This window comes from Daucus carota, chromosome 1 (assembly GCF_001625215.2).
Source record: "Daucus carota subsp. sativus chromosome 1, DH1 v3.0, whole genome shotgun sequence".
NCBI classification, from domain to species: Eukaryota; Viridiplantae; Streptophyta; class Magnoliopsida; order Apiales; family Apiaceae; genus Daucus; species Daucus carota.
The window spans coordinates 6,313,721-6,331,400 of record NC_030381.2 but is presented as its reverse complement, the minus strand read 5'-3'; the positions used below and the strand labels follow the sequence as shown (position 1 = coordinate 6,331,400).

General features: G+C 34.7%; 4 protein-coding genes across 5 annotated transcripts; 3 read left to right on the top strand and 1 right to left on the bottom strand.

The window, feature by feature from the left end:
- Window positions 1-872: 872 nt before the first annotated feature.
- Window positions 873-6,377, top strand: LOC108204647 (uncharacterized). 2 transcript variants are annotated; one of them, XM_017374190.2, is made up of 9 exons: window positions 873-1,020; window positions 1,709-1,815; window positions 2,540-2,766; window positions 2,849-3,100; window positions 3,220-3,296; window positions 3,381-3,744; window positions 4,836-4,886; window positions 5,837-5,898; window positions 5,977-6,377. In XM_017374190.2, the coding sequence occupies exons 2-9, from the start codon at window positions 1,725-1,727 to the stop codon at window positions 6,029-6,031; spliced, it is 1,179 nt and encodes a 392-aa protein (XP_017229679.1). In that variant the 5' UTR covers window positions 873-1,020; window positions 1,709-1,724; the 3' UTR covers window positions 6,032-6,377. The 2 variants fall into 2 exon arrangements, with proteins under 2 accessions (XP_017229679.1, XP_063947537.1); XM_064091467.1 differs by having other exon boundaries at window positions 889-1,020; window positions 1,715-1,815; window positions 5,977-6,255.
- Window positions 6,378-9,085: 2,708 nt separating this feature from the next.
- On the top strand, window positions 9,086-11,839 carry LOC108204649 (uncharacterized). Its single transcript, XM_017374191.2, has 3 exons — window positions 9,086-9,336; window positions 9,752-9,867; window positions 10,924-11,839. The coding sequence occupies exons 1-3, from the start codon at window positions 9,232-9,234 to the stop codon at window positions 11,420-11,422; spliced, it is 720 nt and encodes a 239-aa protein (XP_017229680.1). The 5' UTR covers window positions 9,086-9,231; the 3' UTR covers window positions 11,423-11,839.
- Window positions 11,840-13,327: 1,488 nt separating this feature from the next.
- LOC108204646 (subtilisin-like protease) lies at window positions 13,328-15,770 on the top strand. Its single transcript, XM_017374189.2, has one exon. It carries the CDS (start codon window positions 13,372-13,374, stop codon window positions 15,571-15,573), a length of 2,202 nt encoding a protein of 733 aa, XP_017229678.1. The 5' UTR covers window positions 13,328-13,371; the 3' UTR covers window positions 15,574-15,770.
- A 136-nt stretch (window positions 15,771-15,906) lies between these two features.
- On the bottom strand, window positions 15,907-17,493 carry LOC108216962 (cytochrome P450 76T24). Its single transcript, XM_017389825.1, has 2 exons — window positions 16,612-17,493; window positions 15,907-16,518 (listed from the first exon to the last, which is right to left on the bottom strand). Exons 1-2 carry the CDS (start codon window positions 17,491-17,493, stop codon window positions 15,907-15,909), a joined length of 1,494 nt encoding a protein of 497 aa, XP_017245314.1.
- Window positions 17,494-17,680: the final 187 nt, after the last annotated feature.

Here is a 17,680-nt window from a genome sequence, read left to right as displayed (position 1 = left end):
AATTATTTTAGTGAATCGTCAACATGATATTCACAATAATATATAATTAACACAGTCACATTCATAAAATTTGAATTTCTTAAAATGATAAAATTTTAATTGACGATATTAGATATTAATAAATTTTAAAACATTTAATTCAATATTGAATATTAAATGTATTATAAATATTAAATATATATTATAATATGTGAGTGTCGTCTCCTGTTACTCTCATTTTATACAATCTTAATATAATTAACTAATTTATAACCCGTGTCAATTGTCATGTGATTTATAATATTTATAATTTTATCGTCTATATTTAAAATTTAATTGAAATACAAATCTGATCAAATTATAAAAATTGAAAATGATAATTATTTGAGTGATTAATTAATGACCTATCATTTATGATTTATGAAGATATTGTTTTGATAAATGGGGTCGTTTGGTTAATCATTTTCAAGTATTAGGGTTTAGGATTACCTCAAACCCCCAAACTATGGGTTTTAGATACCTTAGGAGGGAGGTGGGTATGGAACATGAGTATGAGGAATCAAAAATATATTTATATTATATACAATCACATCAAATGCTTGACACAAAATTAAATCAACAACTCAAAATTGGATAAAATAAAATTATAAAATAATTTTTCATCAATAAAAAATAATAATTTAAAAATATTCAAATTCAATATATTATTCATTTCATCACTCAACCAAACACAATATCAAGAATGATACCTCATCCTTGTACCACTTTAACCCGATTTCTCATTCCAACCTCATACCATTTCGTGAACCAAACGACCCTATTAGATTCTTAATCGGATTGTAGTATAATCGGATTCGAGAGGATTATTGTAGGTTTTTTTTTTTTCGAAAAATAAAGAGGAAAGAAATAGTACAGCTTCTGGGTTTGGGCCGGATGAAGGGGGCTTGACCCGGAAAGAATCTAGGGCACGTCTTTCGGGTTTATCAATTCAATTCACTCGGCACTCACTCCCCTTCTGCTCCATCATCTCTTCGCCAAAAGGTATTTTTCTTTTGTATCTATCATCTTGATTTTTGTATCTATCATTTCCCCCAATTTATCATCAGTGCTACACATCTTTTATACTGATGTTTTTCACTTTGTATTATGCCCGTGTGTTATGATTACTTGCCTTACTTGACATAATAATGTAATCTTGCTATTGTACCCATTTCCAGTAAGTTTTATCTAGTGATTAATCATGCGTAAGTAGTAAACAGTATATTGCATAGTGTCGTAATACTCGGATTCTTCAATGCTGTAAATTAAGTCCAAGTGTTATCGTTTGAGTTCGTAAATACTTGATACCTGATAATTCAGTAATAATTTTGAAATTCACCCAGTACATTCAGCTGCTGTCCTCAACTCGTACTATATTACAAGTTGATTGCGTGTTACGTGGTTTTAAACTACACTAGTTGAGTTCGAACAAGTTATGATACTGTTTTTATGCAGCTTATGAATTATGTTCAGTCTAAATTTTACTAAAAGTTTTGGTAAGCGTAGGAAATGATTTTTTTGATTGGTTTATAAAATTACATATTTCGCCTAGGAGTACGTAATACTAACAATGAGGTTGTTTAGGACTACCTAATAGGATATTTAGTGGCTCGTAGTGCAATAAGCTTGAATATATGTTCCATTATCTTTGATTTGAAATTTTTGTTTTTTAATAATATTTATGCATCAGGAGTAGGCAAAAGAGAATGTCCCCTGATACAGGAAAAGGGTATACATCTGTAGCCGATTCATCTCTGACTGAGACAAAGCATGATAAGAGGAATTTAGATTTTTCAGGTATATACCATCTCATTTTCTTGTGTAGAATCTTATAGATGCATTAATGTTGTATAGTGTGGCCTTTTATTTTCCTTATCTCTCTAGATATAATTAAATTTGCAAATGCTAAAAGGCCTCTACTTTAGATGTCCTCTATTTTATCAGGATTAAATATGAATCAGATTAATAGTTTATTTGTGCTAGAAATATGGTACACATTGACATTTAAAAGAATCGGTGATGTTACAAAGAGCATGATATACTATTATGATTTTAAAATTTCTGACTTTAACATTGGATAAGTTACATTAGATTATTGAGACATGAAAACTGTTGAAAATTGATTATTTTCAGCGACTCGGCTGAGTACTTCTCATAGAAAGGCCCAATCAACATTATTTTAACCGAATCGTACAACCACTTTTTCAATATCCCAGATCTCGTTTCTTTTCCCTCATTCCTTCTTATATATAGTTATATACTAATACTACGACATTGTATAAAATATGTATGCGTTCATCCATTCCATGAGAAGGAATAAAATGCTACCACAACATGCTGAAGACTTGGTGTTTGTCCAGACAATATTGCCCATCATGGTTGTACACATAGATGATTTGCACATGTATACTGTGTTCTGGAATGGAATCTAGTTATAAACATATTACAGATTCTTATTTGACATTCTTTGAAGTTTATATATATTCTGATTAAACATGGGTAAGATGAAAAATTCTGTCAGAAAGCCCAAAGTACAAAGTGGATAGACATGCCTATAGCTTTAAGAAACAAGAGCAAGGGTATTCATGCGAGCAGGTGGGAACCTCTGGTGCTAAGAAACATAGAACGATTGGTACAAGATATTTCATCATTAAGAGTTTGAATCATGAGAATATCCAATTATCAATTGAGAAGGGAATTTGGGCTACTCAACTCATGAATGAGCCAATATTGGAAGAAGCCTTTCACGTAAGATGCCTCTTATTGTTAAATATGAATAATCGTGACTAGTTTATAATGATTCACCTATATGCAAAATCTTATCTTGCAGAATTCTGGGAAGGTGATTCTAATATTTAGTGTCAACATGAGTGGTTCCTTTCAAGGATATGCTCAAATGATGTCTCCTGTTGGCTGGAGAAGAGACAAAGTTTGGAGTGCAGGAAGTGGTGGTAATAATCAGTGGGGGCGCAGTTTTAAGGTTAAATGGCTACAGTTACATGACTTGCCCTTCCAAAAGACCCTTCATCTAAAAAACCCTTTGAATCAGTTCAAACCTGTGAAAATTAGTAGGGACTGCCAGGTAATTTCTAGTAATAATTTCTGTAAAAAATTATTTGCTCCTTGTCTTGTATGTGTCAGTTATGTGATGCAAATTACATGGTTTTTCCTAAATAACAAGTTATTTTCTACTCGTTTCAGGAGCTACCTCAGGATATTGGAGAAGCTCTTTGTGAGCTCCTTGATAGAAAGATTGATAACAATGACAAGCAGATAAGGTATCTCTTTAATTGCAATATTGCATTGTATATAATTAAAACAGTGATCATCATATATAGGTAACTGTGAATTGACTTTGGCAGGGATTACCCATCATTTGAACGACCTCATGTTGAGCCATCTTGGTCTGTCCGTGATGAGGAATTTAATTTTCCTCATATGCCTAGGACAGGGGGACTTTATCCTTCCTTATTTTACCAACATCAACTTGAATCGAGTAGGACTCATTTTGCACATCAGAGATCAGCTCAGACATATCTTTGTGATAATTCACCTGTCGCCTCTGGGTCTCCAAGAATGGCTTGTTCCGAACTCTCTCATGTCAAAGGGGGTGAAATGAATGTTGATTCTGATCATGGTTGTTCTTCTCAACTTGATATTTGGAGATTCTCTGCAGAAGGGAGCTCTGTTGGCAGTGCCCTAACTGACGATGATATTCTTGAAATGGTATTGCTTCGCCATCTTAACTCGTTGTTGTTGATTATTCTATCTTCCTGTAAAACTAAAGGCTGTTATTATGGTCTGTGACTGTGTTATGAACTCTAAACTAGGTGAGTAAACCCTTGATATATATAGTTCTGCACCTGTTCATGCACCTTTTTTATTCATAATATGCAATTTAGTGAAATAATTTTACTTTTTCATATGTAGAGCTAATTTTGGAAATAAATATGGTTTTCTTAAATAGTGAGAAATTTTTCAAATTTTAAATCCTCTAATTTCTCATCTTTAAAAATGAAGAATGAAGTACTTCATCATATGTAACAATAAACAGAATTTGATGTTGCACTCTTAGAATTCTGTAGATATCAGGCACTGCCTAATTTACAAGTTGGTACAGAAGATACTTCAAATATCTGAAGGTAGAAAGGATCAGATTCCTTATATCTGAAATCTTAGTCAGATTACTTCTAAGTTTTATCATATATATTGAGTGCAAATTCAATGTGTTCTGCAAAAGAAACTATGGTCAAAGACTCAAAGGGGATGAAGAAGCATCTTTTTTTGTTGTCTTTTCCCCCATCATTTTAATAAAGCACGCGCCCTCTTTTAGTTTGGTGTTGTTGGGACTGAGTTCTTTTGGTGTCTCTGGACCTGGGAAGCATGTTGGGGGTTGAGGCCAGATATGTACGGGGTGCACCACCTGGCATATTCCCGTCTTTTGCCGATCAGATTCGTCGGGGTGCGAGAAGGGGGTGCGACGATGGCATAAATTGTATACTTTTGATTGAATTTCACCTACAAACTGATACAAACATGCCCTAATTTGAAGAGATAATTGATTGGAAGGAAGGAGAGTCGTTGACTAAAACATCTTGTCGGCGATCTTGACTGATACATGTGTGTGTGTGTTTGTGTATGATATTTGTGTTCATCTGAGTGCTGTTACTTGATTAGTGCAGTGTGTTGACTAAGGTGTCAATTACATGTGTTAATTATATATCGTTCCTCTTTCCCTTTTTATTTATTCTTAATTTTCTGGGGTCCGCTGCTATGAATAAAGGTATAATTTGTTTATTCTTGTTGCATTAATGCAGACGTATGAAGAGTACCTGGAGGCCCACAACAAAAACATGCCATACCATACAGTTAGTATACTTTCCCGATGCTCTCCAATGGATATGCTACTTTTATATGAATTTGTAATTTTTTGTTTCGTATTGATGATGACACCTGAAGTGGTCCCAAACTCCTATTTTATTGGGATCAGTTGCTGTGTATTCATTTGGATTTAGAATTTTACAAGATCAAGACCTTGAGTTCCATTGTAAATATTCAGTAGAGTTTAGAGAATCCCTCTTATTACTTATGCTTCTAGATCTATGAGTAAGGATTAGCCCTGTGTAGGATTTTCGAAGTACAGATCAGATTCTAGCATTACTATAGAAGCATGTATTCATATTTGTCAGTCTTCTGAATAAATTTAATATAAAAAAATTATTTATTTTATCCTTGTTTTCAGGCTTCTCTTCAAAAGTTGAAATATTATCCTAGGATCACTTATTAATATGAAGGCTTGGCTGTGGCTCAACTTTGTTCATCATGTCATATGTAGCTGTTTAATAGTCTTAGTTGTTATTCACTCTTGCCCGATCAGAGCAAATTATTATCATTATATATCCAGACAGCCTGTTTCTCACACTATTGCAAATATTTTAAGTTGTTTATTTTTTATTCTGCTAAATATTTATGCTGATAATTAGCATACAGAAATTTGTCCAAGGGCTAGGGTTTGCAGTGGTCAGTAAGTTGATGATGTACTATGGTTGTGTAAATATTATTGATCATGAGTTGATGATGTACTATGGTTGTCTAAATATTATGATATCATCACTTCAAATTACAACTTACCTTGTCGTGTATTCCACATTTCTGCCTTTGACAAGAGATAATCCCGTATTTCTTTTTAGAGATGGAGCTTGTACATTGACCTTTATTCGGATCTGTCAATGTGATTCTGGTCTTAAACACAGTATTCTCTAAGATATGTACAAAATCTTTCCAAGTGAAGTCATGTAAACTCTGATGTTTTTGACAGGCTGCTATACCTTCACGGAAAAGTCAAGAGTCATCATCAACCAAAGAAAAGAGTGATGATTCGTAAGTGAAGTCATATTGCTTTTAACACCTCTTGCGCCCAATAAGATTCATTGTGTAATTATAACTTAAATCTTGCAGACACTGTCGAAGGAATCGGACGCCCAAGAGAAGTCATAAGCAATCTCAGGAATAACAACAGCAAAGAAGATAGCATTTCTCATCGTGAATATGATTATATTGTACTATTATTGGGTTTCATCATGGGTCTTTCATATTCTACATGCGTATCAGCGTATGTTTACCTTATTATATGAATGCCCTGGAGGAACTTGAATTTTATATTGCTCCAACCAAACTTGTACAAAGGCATCTTAGAAACTTGTATTTTAATTCTTCATTGTACATTAAGTTTCCCCATCCCGATTACTATATGTTGGTAAGAAACAGGGTCAAAATTGACCGCTTACTTAGCAATGGCTGGTCGGTTGTGATGTTATGTTCTACCGAAGAGGAATAAATCATTTAAGGATTTGAAACCAGTTTCAAGTATGTCGACATTTTTCAATTGTACAGCTATTTTGGTGCAGAAATGTGTTGTTATTTTAGCAGCAAAGTTTATTGCCGAGTTCAGATGAGCTATTTTGTTATGCAAAGTAAACATACTATAACAATGAAAAATATGCCAAGCTTCAATTTAGACGGAAAATTACTTCTGGGGGCATAGTTCTTCACTGGGCTACATTTAAACTTTGATATGCAGTCAAAGATGGTCTATATCTACAAGTTCCGTTAATGGTATATGTTCAGCGGAATTTTTCTATTTTTTTTTTGCATCTAGTATTTTAGGGTGTTTTTTCGATTTGGTCTCCCGTCTCCCTGTAATAGAATATCATGTTGTATCCCAAATTTCCGATCTCTGCACCTTTTTGACCGTTTTCTATTCAAATCTCTTTACATAATTTATCTCTAAATCCATCTAATTCCGGTACTTAGAATTATGATTTATGAGATGGTTTTCTTGGGGGGCCTTTGCAACTTCCCACCTTCAATCACATCTCAAATCTTTACACAGCAACCAACCCTCTAGACAGCAAATACTCACTTTGTCTCTCTCATTTCTTTACGTTATTTTTTGGCACGTTTTTTAAGACTCGTTAATAGTATACTTCCATAATATATTTTTTAAAAAATATATTTTTTCTGAATAAAAATTTGATGTTTAAACCCTTATTCAAAAGAAGAAAATTTTTAAAAAAAATTATAAAACTATATTTTATAAGAGTCTTAAAATGCGTGCAAACAGTGAGGGAACGTGAACTATTAAAGGGACGTGGGAGTAAAAAACATCCTCTACCGGCTTCTCATGAATAAACTCCACCACACTCCCCCCATTCCCCACCCTCACATCCCCAACCTTAACACTATGATCATACGACCCCATAACAAACACATCATTACCAAACAAAGATCATAGTTTTTCACCTCTAATATTTTTTATGCCGAACATATTCTATTATCATTCATATATTTTTGACTATTATTATATATATTTTTAATAATATATTTTTTATCACTCTATTGATAATTGATCCAATTAAAATATCAATGTATTTTTTTTTTCAAACAGAAACAATCTTATTTAGTTTTAGACAATTAAGTATTAGATAAATGTATTTTTTCACTAATTTTTTCCGGTTGAATTCTATATGGAAGGTTCAAATTTGACCTAACGTGATTTCGTTATTAATTTTTATAGATCAAGCTAACCTAAAAAGTTTTATGAACTTTTAAGAATTTTCTTTCCAAATTTAAATTTAGAGAGAAAAATTTAATATCCATCCCAAATAGTATCATCGTTTCTTCTAAATTTACTCTCCACCAAAAAATTTATATTTTATTTATTATCTATTACTAGCTTATAGCCCGTGCAAGGCACGGGAGCTTTTTAATTATTTATAAACTTTTTAAATATATTTTAAATGGTGTGGAAACATTTAATTTATAAATAATAAATTAAAATTTTCAATAAAATAAAATTCGAAATTATGATTTGTTTGTAAGTTAGAACTTTGGTAAATACATCATCACAGGCATTAATGGTTTCAAATAAATTATTTTAATCAAGCAATTCCTTTTCTCGTATGTATCATGCCAAAGTATTAAATTCTATCTATCAAATTTTAATATATTTTGAGTGGAATACATTATGCCAACTTCTATTAAATTATATTAATAAATGTATTTTATATTAAAATTATTATAATGTGATTTAAATATTTTTCAAAAAATTTATATGGTTCTAAATTAAAATTGATAAACATAATTTGTTTTGAATTAAGAAAAGGAATCATAAATATGCAATAAGAAGGTAGTATCTATTTTGGATTAAGAAAAAGTTTTTGTATTTGTTCATCACATAAATCCGGCTTATTAATTTTAAAATATATTATAAAAAAATTGTGACGGTGAGATTTATATGATTCTACGAATAAAACTGGTAGGAAATATTTATTTAGGATTAAAAAAAATCATATACATGTGAAAGACATAATTTATTTTGGATTCAGAAAAGGAATTATAAACATGCAAGTAGATATCAGTTGCCTTCTAGAACAGAATTTAATTTTGTTTTAATCTAACGGTGCTTATTTGTTCAATATAAGATCCAACGGATGATAAGCTTTTGGACCAGAGGACCATGCGACCAAATTATCTCCCTTACGCTTATTATATATAAGTATATAATAGGCGTCTTTTTTATTTATTATCTATCGAGAGACGAGTTTTATGATAACAAAGTATACAATATCGGCCTTTACCACAAGCATACAATGAGTGGGGCTTGTAATAATAGAAATATTTTGTTGGTATGGTCTGTGAAATTGAATTCTTTAGTAATAATATAAATAATTATATCTTTTTAATCTCTTACAAGATATTTTTTTATTGGAAAATTTTCAAATTTAATTAATATGATTTTGAAATTCCTCCCAAATATCTCATACACGAACACTTATCTCATTAACAGTTTTATCTAAAATTATGATTGACTCTGATTTAAAAATAATTAAATTGTCAAATATAAATTAAAAATTATTAATTTTAATATGACGGAAAATTTTAATATTCATCACCCTACCTAAAAAAAAATCTCTCAAAAAAAAAATCTCACACTACTCTATTTGTTTTTTATTTTTTTTGAACTTATCAGTTATCACACTACTTTATTTTACTATTTAACATTACTGAACAATATCGAGCATAATAATTTCTCTGTTAGTCTGCGTGCTCATTGAGCTTCAGTTCATCTCTTTCTTCTCCTTGAATCCCTGTAATCTTGCATACATACACACACATATACATACAGAAAAAGACCCATATTCTTGAATTGACATGTTGAATCACAGCATAAGCAAAGAGGATGTGATTTCTAAAATCAAAGATGATGGTGATTTCGATAGGCTCCGCGTCAAGATTATTCGTAAGCTCAAAGAAAATGTAAGAAAGATTCAATCTTGTTGCGTTTAATAAATTTATATAATTGTTTTGTTGTGTTTCTTGATGCATTATTGAAAACCCCATCTTTTTATTTTTTGTGTTATTTTTATTTACTCATTTGATTGGTGATTAGTACTTTTTTTAATAATTAGGCTTATATGGTTTACAAATTAGTATATGTTTCAATAATTTGCGGGGTGAGCGAGAATCGAACTGATGACTTGAAATGACAGGGTTATAGTATGGTATATCGGTACTTGGTATAAAGTTATAGATAATGTGATGCATTGTTGTGCTTTGAGTTGGAGGGTGTGATGTAGTTGAACCCATGTTTGTGTTGTTAGCTGGATGTTGTGGAGTTGTGTTTAGGGGCTGTGAGTAAGGCTGATGCTTAATTATGTTGGAATTGTTGCAGGAAGAATTGCGGAGTTCGATTGTGTCTGCGGTGAAACAATCAGCTGTTCTTAATACTCCGGGATTTGAGAATTTGAAGCCCCGTCAGCTTTCCGATGCTATTCATCAAGAAATTAGGTATTATGCTGTTGTGATTTAACTTTTAGTTTTATTCTGATGGTTTGTGTGTTAAAGGGTTCTTTTAGGTATTTGAAAGCAATTTGAACTTAATGGAGTAAGAGGATCATGATCTAGGAAGCATGAGTGCGGGCGCAAGAATACGGGAAATTCGGCTGTATGGGGGATTCAGACGTGTGGGGATTCGGCAATTATTCAAACTTTAAAAATAAATAGAATGTATGTATGTTTCAATACAGTGGCGGATGCACAGAGTAACTTATAAGGGGGCACAAATTTTTTTTACTAACCTGATAACATCAAAAGACATACTATGTCTGTTACAAAAGCTTCCTGGCATTTTGACCAATCAAAAACATTTTTCTCCCTAGTCTTTCTACGCCGTTTTGTCATTGTATCTGCATTACCGTGTCTTGTTCCCACTTTAGTTCTTTTTATTTATTTTAATATTTATTAAATTTAGTGAGGGCAAATCAGCATATATAAAAAAAGCAAAAACAAAAATACCAACATTTTTTATTATTATGCGGGCACAGAACCCCAGGGCCCCTGAGTGTATCTGCCTCTGTTTCAATAGTTACATTTATATTTAAACTAAATAGTCATATAAATTCTGTCAAAAAAAAATAAAAAATAATCATATAAATAAAATTATTCTTAGCAATTGATATAATAATTACTTAATAACACTGGCATTTTATGGTAGCTAAGTGATAAAGAATCATCTAGTTAATTAATTACAAGAAGAATCCCCGAGAAATGCGTGCACTGTGCAGCAGGTGAGTGAAAAGTCTGAAGAGTCCCTGCTTTCTAAATCTTGATGTGTAAACTAACAATTGCAACAATTTTTGGATTTTTTACAACAGAAGTAATATATAAAGAAGTTGATGTGTGTGTTTTGTTATAGACTTGGGCACAATACTTATTCTATGATTTTATTGGCAGTTGTTTATTTTGGTAAATTATCCTTACAATCGATTCTTGATTATTGAATTTATGTTAGGTTTGAAGCGGTTTATGCTAAATTCTTGAACTTGCTGATATTGTTTATTGTAGGGAGAAAGTAATGAGTCAGATTTCTGATGGGGTTTGGGAAGTTATTAGATCAGGTGGTGGTATGCAAAGTGAAATAAATGAGACAGTACAGTCTGTTTACAGTAGGTTGCTGAATCCGGAAGGAAGTCAAGGTGGGGGACCATCCTCTAATGCCAATGCAATGGCAGTTGAAACTAGACCTAATAATAATAATGGGTCTATTGTTGCTTTACCGGACGAAATCAATGGCACTTTTTCTGATACTGAACCAAATGAGCCACCCGGTTTTGCACCCCATGTTCTTCATCATAATAGCAATTTGGAGGAACAAATAAAAGAGGAAGCTCAAGATAAGCTACCATCAGAGGATCTTAAGAGAGAGGCCCAGCGTTCAGATGATGTCTTCAACAGAGATAATGTGAATCCTTCTACACGCCCTGCAGTGCCTATGACTGAAGAGCAAAACCAGCCAGGTGATGGTAGTGATGAAGACCCTGATTTACCACCTGGATTTGCATGATGAGTTACTATTCTCACACTTATAATTATCTTTTGAAGGGTTTGTCCCAGAGATCATTCTCTTTAGAATTATAATCTGCAAAAATATTAAACTGTTTTCTGTGGTCTAGCTATGAACAATGATGGTCTGAAGGCAGGATCCCGTTTATAACTTCCATTGTCTTTTGCCTCGGAAGAATCTAGTATAATAGTTCTTTTGATTGGAAATCGAAGATAATAGAATGAATCACGATGTCGATATGTATACTTTAGTTGCCCTTATATGTTCTTGGCTGGAAAGTATGGAGGTGTAATAGGATAGCTTTGTTTCCTTTTGAATCTTGCTCTGACATTAGTTTCCCCTGTAGTCTTGCTCTGAGATTAGTTTTTATGCACCATAGTAACAGTAAATGATCTTTTATAGAATATTCCGCTGTTAGTGTCATTTTCAAAGGTTTAAGATTCAGTTTTTTGCAATTATTAACATCACTTAGATTTGATAAATAATTCAGAAACAAAGAAGTGGAGGTGGATGGTTGATGTAGCAACAGAGTATCGGTTTTGGTACAGGAATTTCTTTTATCATGATGTTTGTCTCTGTGTACTCTTAACAAAGTTCTATATTGGTTGGTATTTTCTGGAATCCGTCTTTGGATGTGTCAAATTTTACTTTGTTACGAGTTACTTTGTTATGCAGTATATCACTACGTGAGTTCCTTTGTTAAGCATATGGTGTGTGAAATTATACAATAGCTTTGTAATGCCTTAACGAGTTCGATACTCAAAGGGCATGTGTTTTCAAGTATCGTGTTCCTTGTATTCATCAAGCAGGTATGGTTACTCTTAATGTTCATGGTTCTCTGTCACTGCTGCCTACTGTTTCTGGTTCTTATTCTCAAGGGGCTTCTTTCGGATTGGAATGGGGCTTGTATTGCTTTTGTCTAGACATGGTAGTTTATGAGGCAAAATAGTTTGATATAATAATATTTTTATGACTCAACATACGTTATTCACCGATGAGAAGGCACATTAAGCATGCAGCATATATAAATACAATTTAATTACAAATTTATGACTAAACGTACGTTAAATATGTACTGAGATATAAATACAAAATGTTCCTCAATGTGTAAACATATTTTTAAATGCAAAATTACAGCTTAATACGTTAATGGCTAATTTCCATTACAAACGAGCATCAAATATATTGTACAAGCCGTAAACACAAATTTAGAGCCAGTTTGTTAAAGTTAAAAGTTATTAGTTTAAAATTATTGTAAAATTTCTATTTGGGTAACAAAACAGAATTCAATTTAAAGTTAACAAGTTAGAAATTGAGTTAAAATTTTGAGATATTAATTTTAATTACTTACTTTTTTTAATTTTTAATAAAAATTATTCAAAAGTCATAAATTAACTATAAGTAACTTTTATTTTTATTATTACATTTTTAATAAGTCATAAGTTACCAATAAATCAACAATACCCCAATACACATTTTAAATTTCTACATTATCACATTCACGTTAAATCATTTGAAACCAAGCGTCCTCTTAATCAGATTTCTCCGCAAAAATATTCACATGCCTTTTATTCCAAATTTTATACCCTGGGTGAAGGTCAACTAGAATGAGCTAAATAATACGACGATCGAAACTTTTTTTACAGATACTTCAAAACAAAGAGTCTTAACCAAGAATAAAGAATTTACAATGAACTTAAGCTTAATCGCCTCACAATAGATAGATTCTATGTCCATTACTTAGTAACATAACCCAGCCGTCCCAAAACCTCAAGCTATCACTTCGTCGAATCCAATATTTTCGTACGACATGCGTATCATGTTCCACGAAACAAAAAATGTCGAATTCTAGTTCCCGAACATAACTCAACGTGTGAGACTATAAATACTTGTGTTGTAACTGAGATGACTTATAAGTTATATAACAAGCAGCACAATAAATATTTAACATGGCTGCTTTCGGTTTCTTTTTGAGTATTGTTTGTGTTTTAAGCTTCTTGTGCTTAAGCATTGCTCAAAATGCCAGTTTCAAGACCTACATTGTGCATGTAAGAATTGTTGATGACAAGGCTTTAGCTCAGTTTGAAAATCATGAGGGTTATTATCGGTCTTTTTTGCCCGAGACGATATCGAGTTCAGATCAGGAGGTTCGGATGGTTCATAGTTATAGGAACGTTGTTAATGGCTTTGCTGCTAGATTGTCGGATGAGGAAGCTGAGGTTGTAGGGAAGAAGGATGGAGTTTTGTCGATTAGGCCGCAGAGTGTGTACTCTTTGCATACGACGCATAGTCCTAACTTCTTGGGGCTGCACCAGAATTTTGGGGTTTGGAATGGCTCAAGTTATGGGAAGGGGGTGATTATTGGGCTTTTGGACACTGGGATCACATCTGATCATCCGTCGTTTAGCGATGAGGGGATGCCTCCTCCACCGGCTAAGTGGAAGGGGTCGTGTGAGGGGACGACGTGTAATAATAAGTTGATTGGAGCTAGGAATTTTGTTGCAGGGGAGGCTGGACCGCCTACTGATGAGGAAGGGCATGGGACTCATACAGCGAGTACTGCAGGGGGGAATTTTGTGAAGGGAGCTAATGTGTTTGGGATGGCGAATGGGACGGCTTCTGGCATGGCGCCTCTGGCTCATGTGGCAATGTACAAGGTTTGTTCAGAGACTTGTGCTGAGAGTGATATATTGGCTGCAATGGATGCTGCTGTGGAGGATGGTGTGGATGTTCTTTCGTTGTCGTTGGGAGGCCTGTCAGCCCCTTTCTATGCTGATAGTATTGCTGTGGGGGCATTTAGTGCTATTCAGAAGGGGATTTTTGTGAGTTGCTCAGCAGGGAATTCTGGTCCGGAGAATAGTACTATGTCGAATGAGGCTCCTTGGATTCTTACTGTTGGAGCTAGCACGATTGATAGAAACATAAGAGCAACTGCACTTCTGGGAAACAAAGATGAATTGGATGGTGAATCCCTCTTCCAGCCAAAGGATTTCCCTCAGACTTTGATGCCACTTGTTTTCCCTGGTTCAAACGGTGATGAGAATGCTGCATGGTGTGCTGAAGGTTCACTGGACAACGTCGATGTTAAAGGCAAAGTAGTCTTGTGTGAAAGAGGCGGTGGTATAGCAAGAATTGCCAAAGGACAGACAGTGAAAGATGCTGGTGGAGCTGCAATGATACTAATGAATCAAGAGCTAGACGGAGAAAGTACATTAGCTGATCCTCATGTTCTTCCAGCAACTCATGTGGGCTATTCTGTTGGAGTTTCAGTCAAGCAGTATATGAATTCAACCTCGTCGCCTGTGGCCACAATCTTATTCAGGGGAACTATAATTGGAGTAGATTGGGCTCCTGCTGTTACGTCTTTCTCATCTAGAGGTCCCAGTGTTGCCAGCCCCGGAATCCTGAAACCTGACATCATAGGCCCTGGGGTCAGCATTCTTGCAGCATGGCCTGTTTCTATTGATAACGCAAGTACGACAGCAACCTTCAATATGATTTCAGGCACATCGATGTCTTGTCCTCACCTTAGTGGCATTGCAGCTTTGCTAAAGAGCACCCAACCGACTTGGTCTCCAGCTGCCATTAAGTCTGCAATCATGACCACAGCTGATCAGCTAAACCTAGCCAACGATCCTATTATTGATCAAAATGAATTGCCTGCGGACTTCTTTGCTATTGGTGCAGGCCATGTAAATCCTTCTAAAGCCAGTGATCCTGGCCTTATCTACGACATTCAGCCATCTGATTACATTCCTTACTTGTGCGGATTAGGATACACTGATGAACAAGTTGGAATGATTGTTAATGGGGTGGTTAGCTGTGCTAATGAAACAAGCATCCCTGAAGCTCAGCTAAACTACCCTTCTTTCTCTATTGCATTAGGCTCCTCAACAGTAGAATTCTCTAGAGTTGTGACTAATGTCGGCGATGCTGTTTCATCTTACACTTTGAAAATTGTTTCCCCACCTGGTGTCGTTGTTAGTGTCACCCCAGCTACCCTTGAGTTTTCGAGTGTGAACCAGAAACTGACCTATAAAGTGCAGTTCAGCCCATCAGGCGAGGCTCCCAAGACTCCATTTGTTCAAGGATCGCTTATGTGGATGTCTGGTAAACATGTGGTGAGAAATCCCATCTCTGTCAAGTTTTAGTCGAAAAAGGCAGCCGAGGATCATCTGCTACATTTCATTCAATCGGGGGTGTTTCCAATTTGGTTGGCATTTGTTTGTGTTGGTACTTGGTTCTTTCTTACAGATCCTTGTAATTTCTTAGATTAATAAGCTAACTCATAACATCCATGGAATTGTCCTAAACTATCAAATACAAAACGCAAATTTATCTTTGTGCAGTTCAATGTTACAGTATGCATATTCCAATGAACTTGTACAAAAAGCACACATCTTCCTGCAGAATCTACAAAACCTCAATTACAAATGTAATGGTATTCGAATCAAGCCTTACAGTAAAACAATGACAATTCTTATTTAAGGCCTTGCGGTGGGAACAGCAACAAGAGGCTTAGCCTTCTGCAATGTTAATGAAAAACTTTCAGTCATGTCTAAGCCCTCAGGTTCTGTTGATTCATTGGGAAGTTTCCATTCAAAATAATGAACAAGGGAAACTATCATCAAGCTCACCACTCTGTGAGCAAGTGGCATTCCAGGGCACATCCGACGCCCTGAACCAAACGGGAGGAAGGAGAAAGTTTGGCCCTTGAAATCCATTCCACTTTTCAAGAACCTCTCTGGTATAAAACATGTAGGCTTGTCCCAAGTATCAGAGTCTCTAGCTATAGCCCATGCATTCACCAAAACTTGTGTGTCCTTGGGTACGACGTAGCCACTTATGTTTACATCTTCTTCGGTCTTATGGGGAACCAGAAAAGGCACTGCAAGGTGCAATCTCATTGTCTCCTTAACAACAGCCTGCAGATAGGGTAGTCGAAGAATCTCCGTTTCTTCAATTGTTCCCCTTTTTCTGACCATCTCAGAGATTTCATCGCGTAGTTTCAACATTATGTGTGGATGGCTTATTAGCTCAGCTAATGCCCATTCAGTCGTTATGGCACTAGTTTCTGTACCAGCCAAAAACAGTTCCTTCAAAATAAAAAAAGTTACATCAGAAACTAAACCATAGTCACTGAAAAATTAAGTACTAGTCCAGTATGATAGAGGATCAAGGAACAATACCACTAGCAGAACTTGAATATGTTTCAAGTTAAAATCAGATTGATTTTCTTGGCTGAAATCGAGCAAAGAATCCAATATATCTCCGCGTCTTGAAATACCAGAGCTTCTCTGGTTTAGCCTCTGGTGAATAAAATAATCACAAAGTTGTTCAAGACATCCATAAGCAGCCTTGGCCTTTTGCCTTGCTCTCTGAGGATCCACACATCTAACACAAGGGAAATAATCAGCAATATTGAATTTCGCAGTAATCTTCATTATAGTAGTCACTGCATTCCTAAAACCCTTCTCATTTCCCAGCTCATACTCATCCACATTCACAGAAAAACACGTCCTCGACATCATATTCATGATAGTTGTGAAGGCAATCTTGTTGATTCCAACACTCTCTCCCTTTGTACAAACATCCTTGAGATGGCAAACCATTTCTTGAACCACGTCGTGTCTGATACCTCTCAACAAGTCCAGTGTTTTTGAGTTAGTCAAGTAAGAAGTTAAAACTCTTCGTATGAGTCTCCATTCTTCACCAATTGGCAACCATGCCACTGCATGAGATGAATGTTCTAGTTCAGTGATGGAATTAGGCACCACTCTGCCTGAAAACGCCTCATCGTGCTTCTGCAGAACTTGTCTTGCCATTTCTGGTGAGGATACTACTACACTAGTGACACTTCCCAGTTTTATAGTCATTAGGGGACCATATAGTTGAGCAAGCTTGGCTAATGACTCGTGAGGTTTCGAGCCAATATCGAAGAGGTTCCCGAAGATAGGAAGGCCTCTGGGACCTGGAGGAAGGTTTTTACTATGACATAATGCTCTTACATGGTGAATTACAAGCAGTAAAAACGAAAGAGAAAGAAGAGAAATGAGCAAGAACAAGTCCATGTTAAAGTGCATAATTAGCAATAAACTGGGTCACATATTTATATAGGTGAATGTAGATTAAATAAGCACCTTGATTTCATGTCCATTAGTGATTGTGTATTGTGTCAAATAACATGCATCTGCTCAAATACATCAATGATTTATCTGTTAGGATTTCGGAGTACAAGTACAATGGACTTGAACCAGT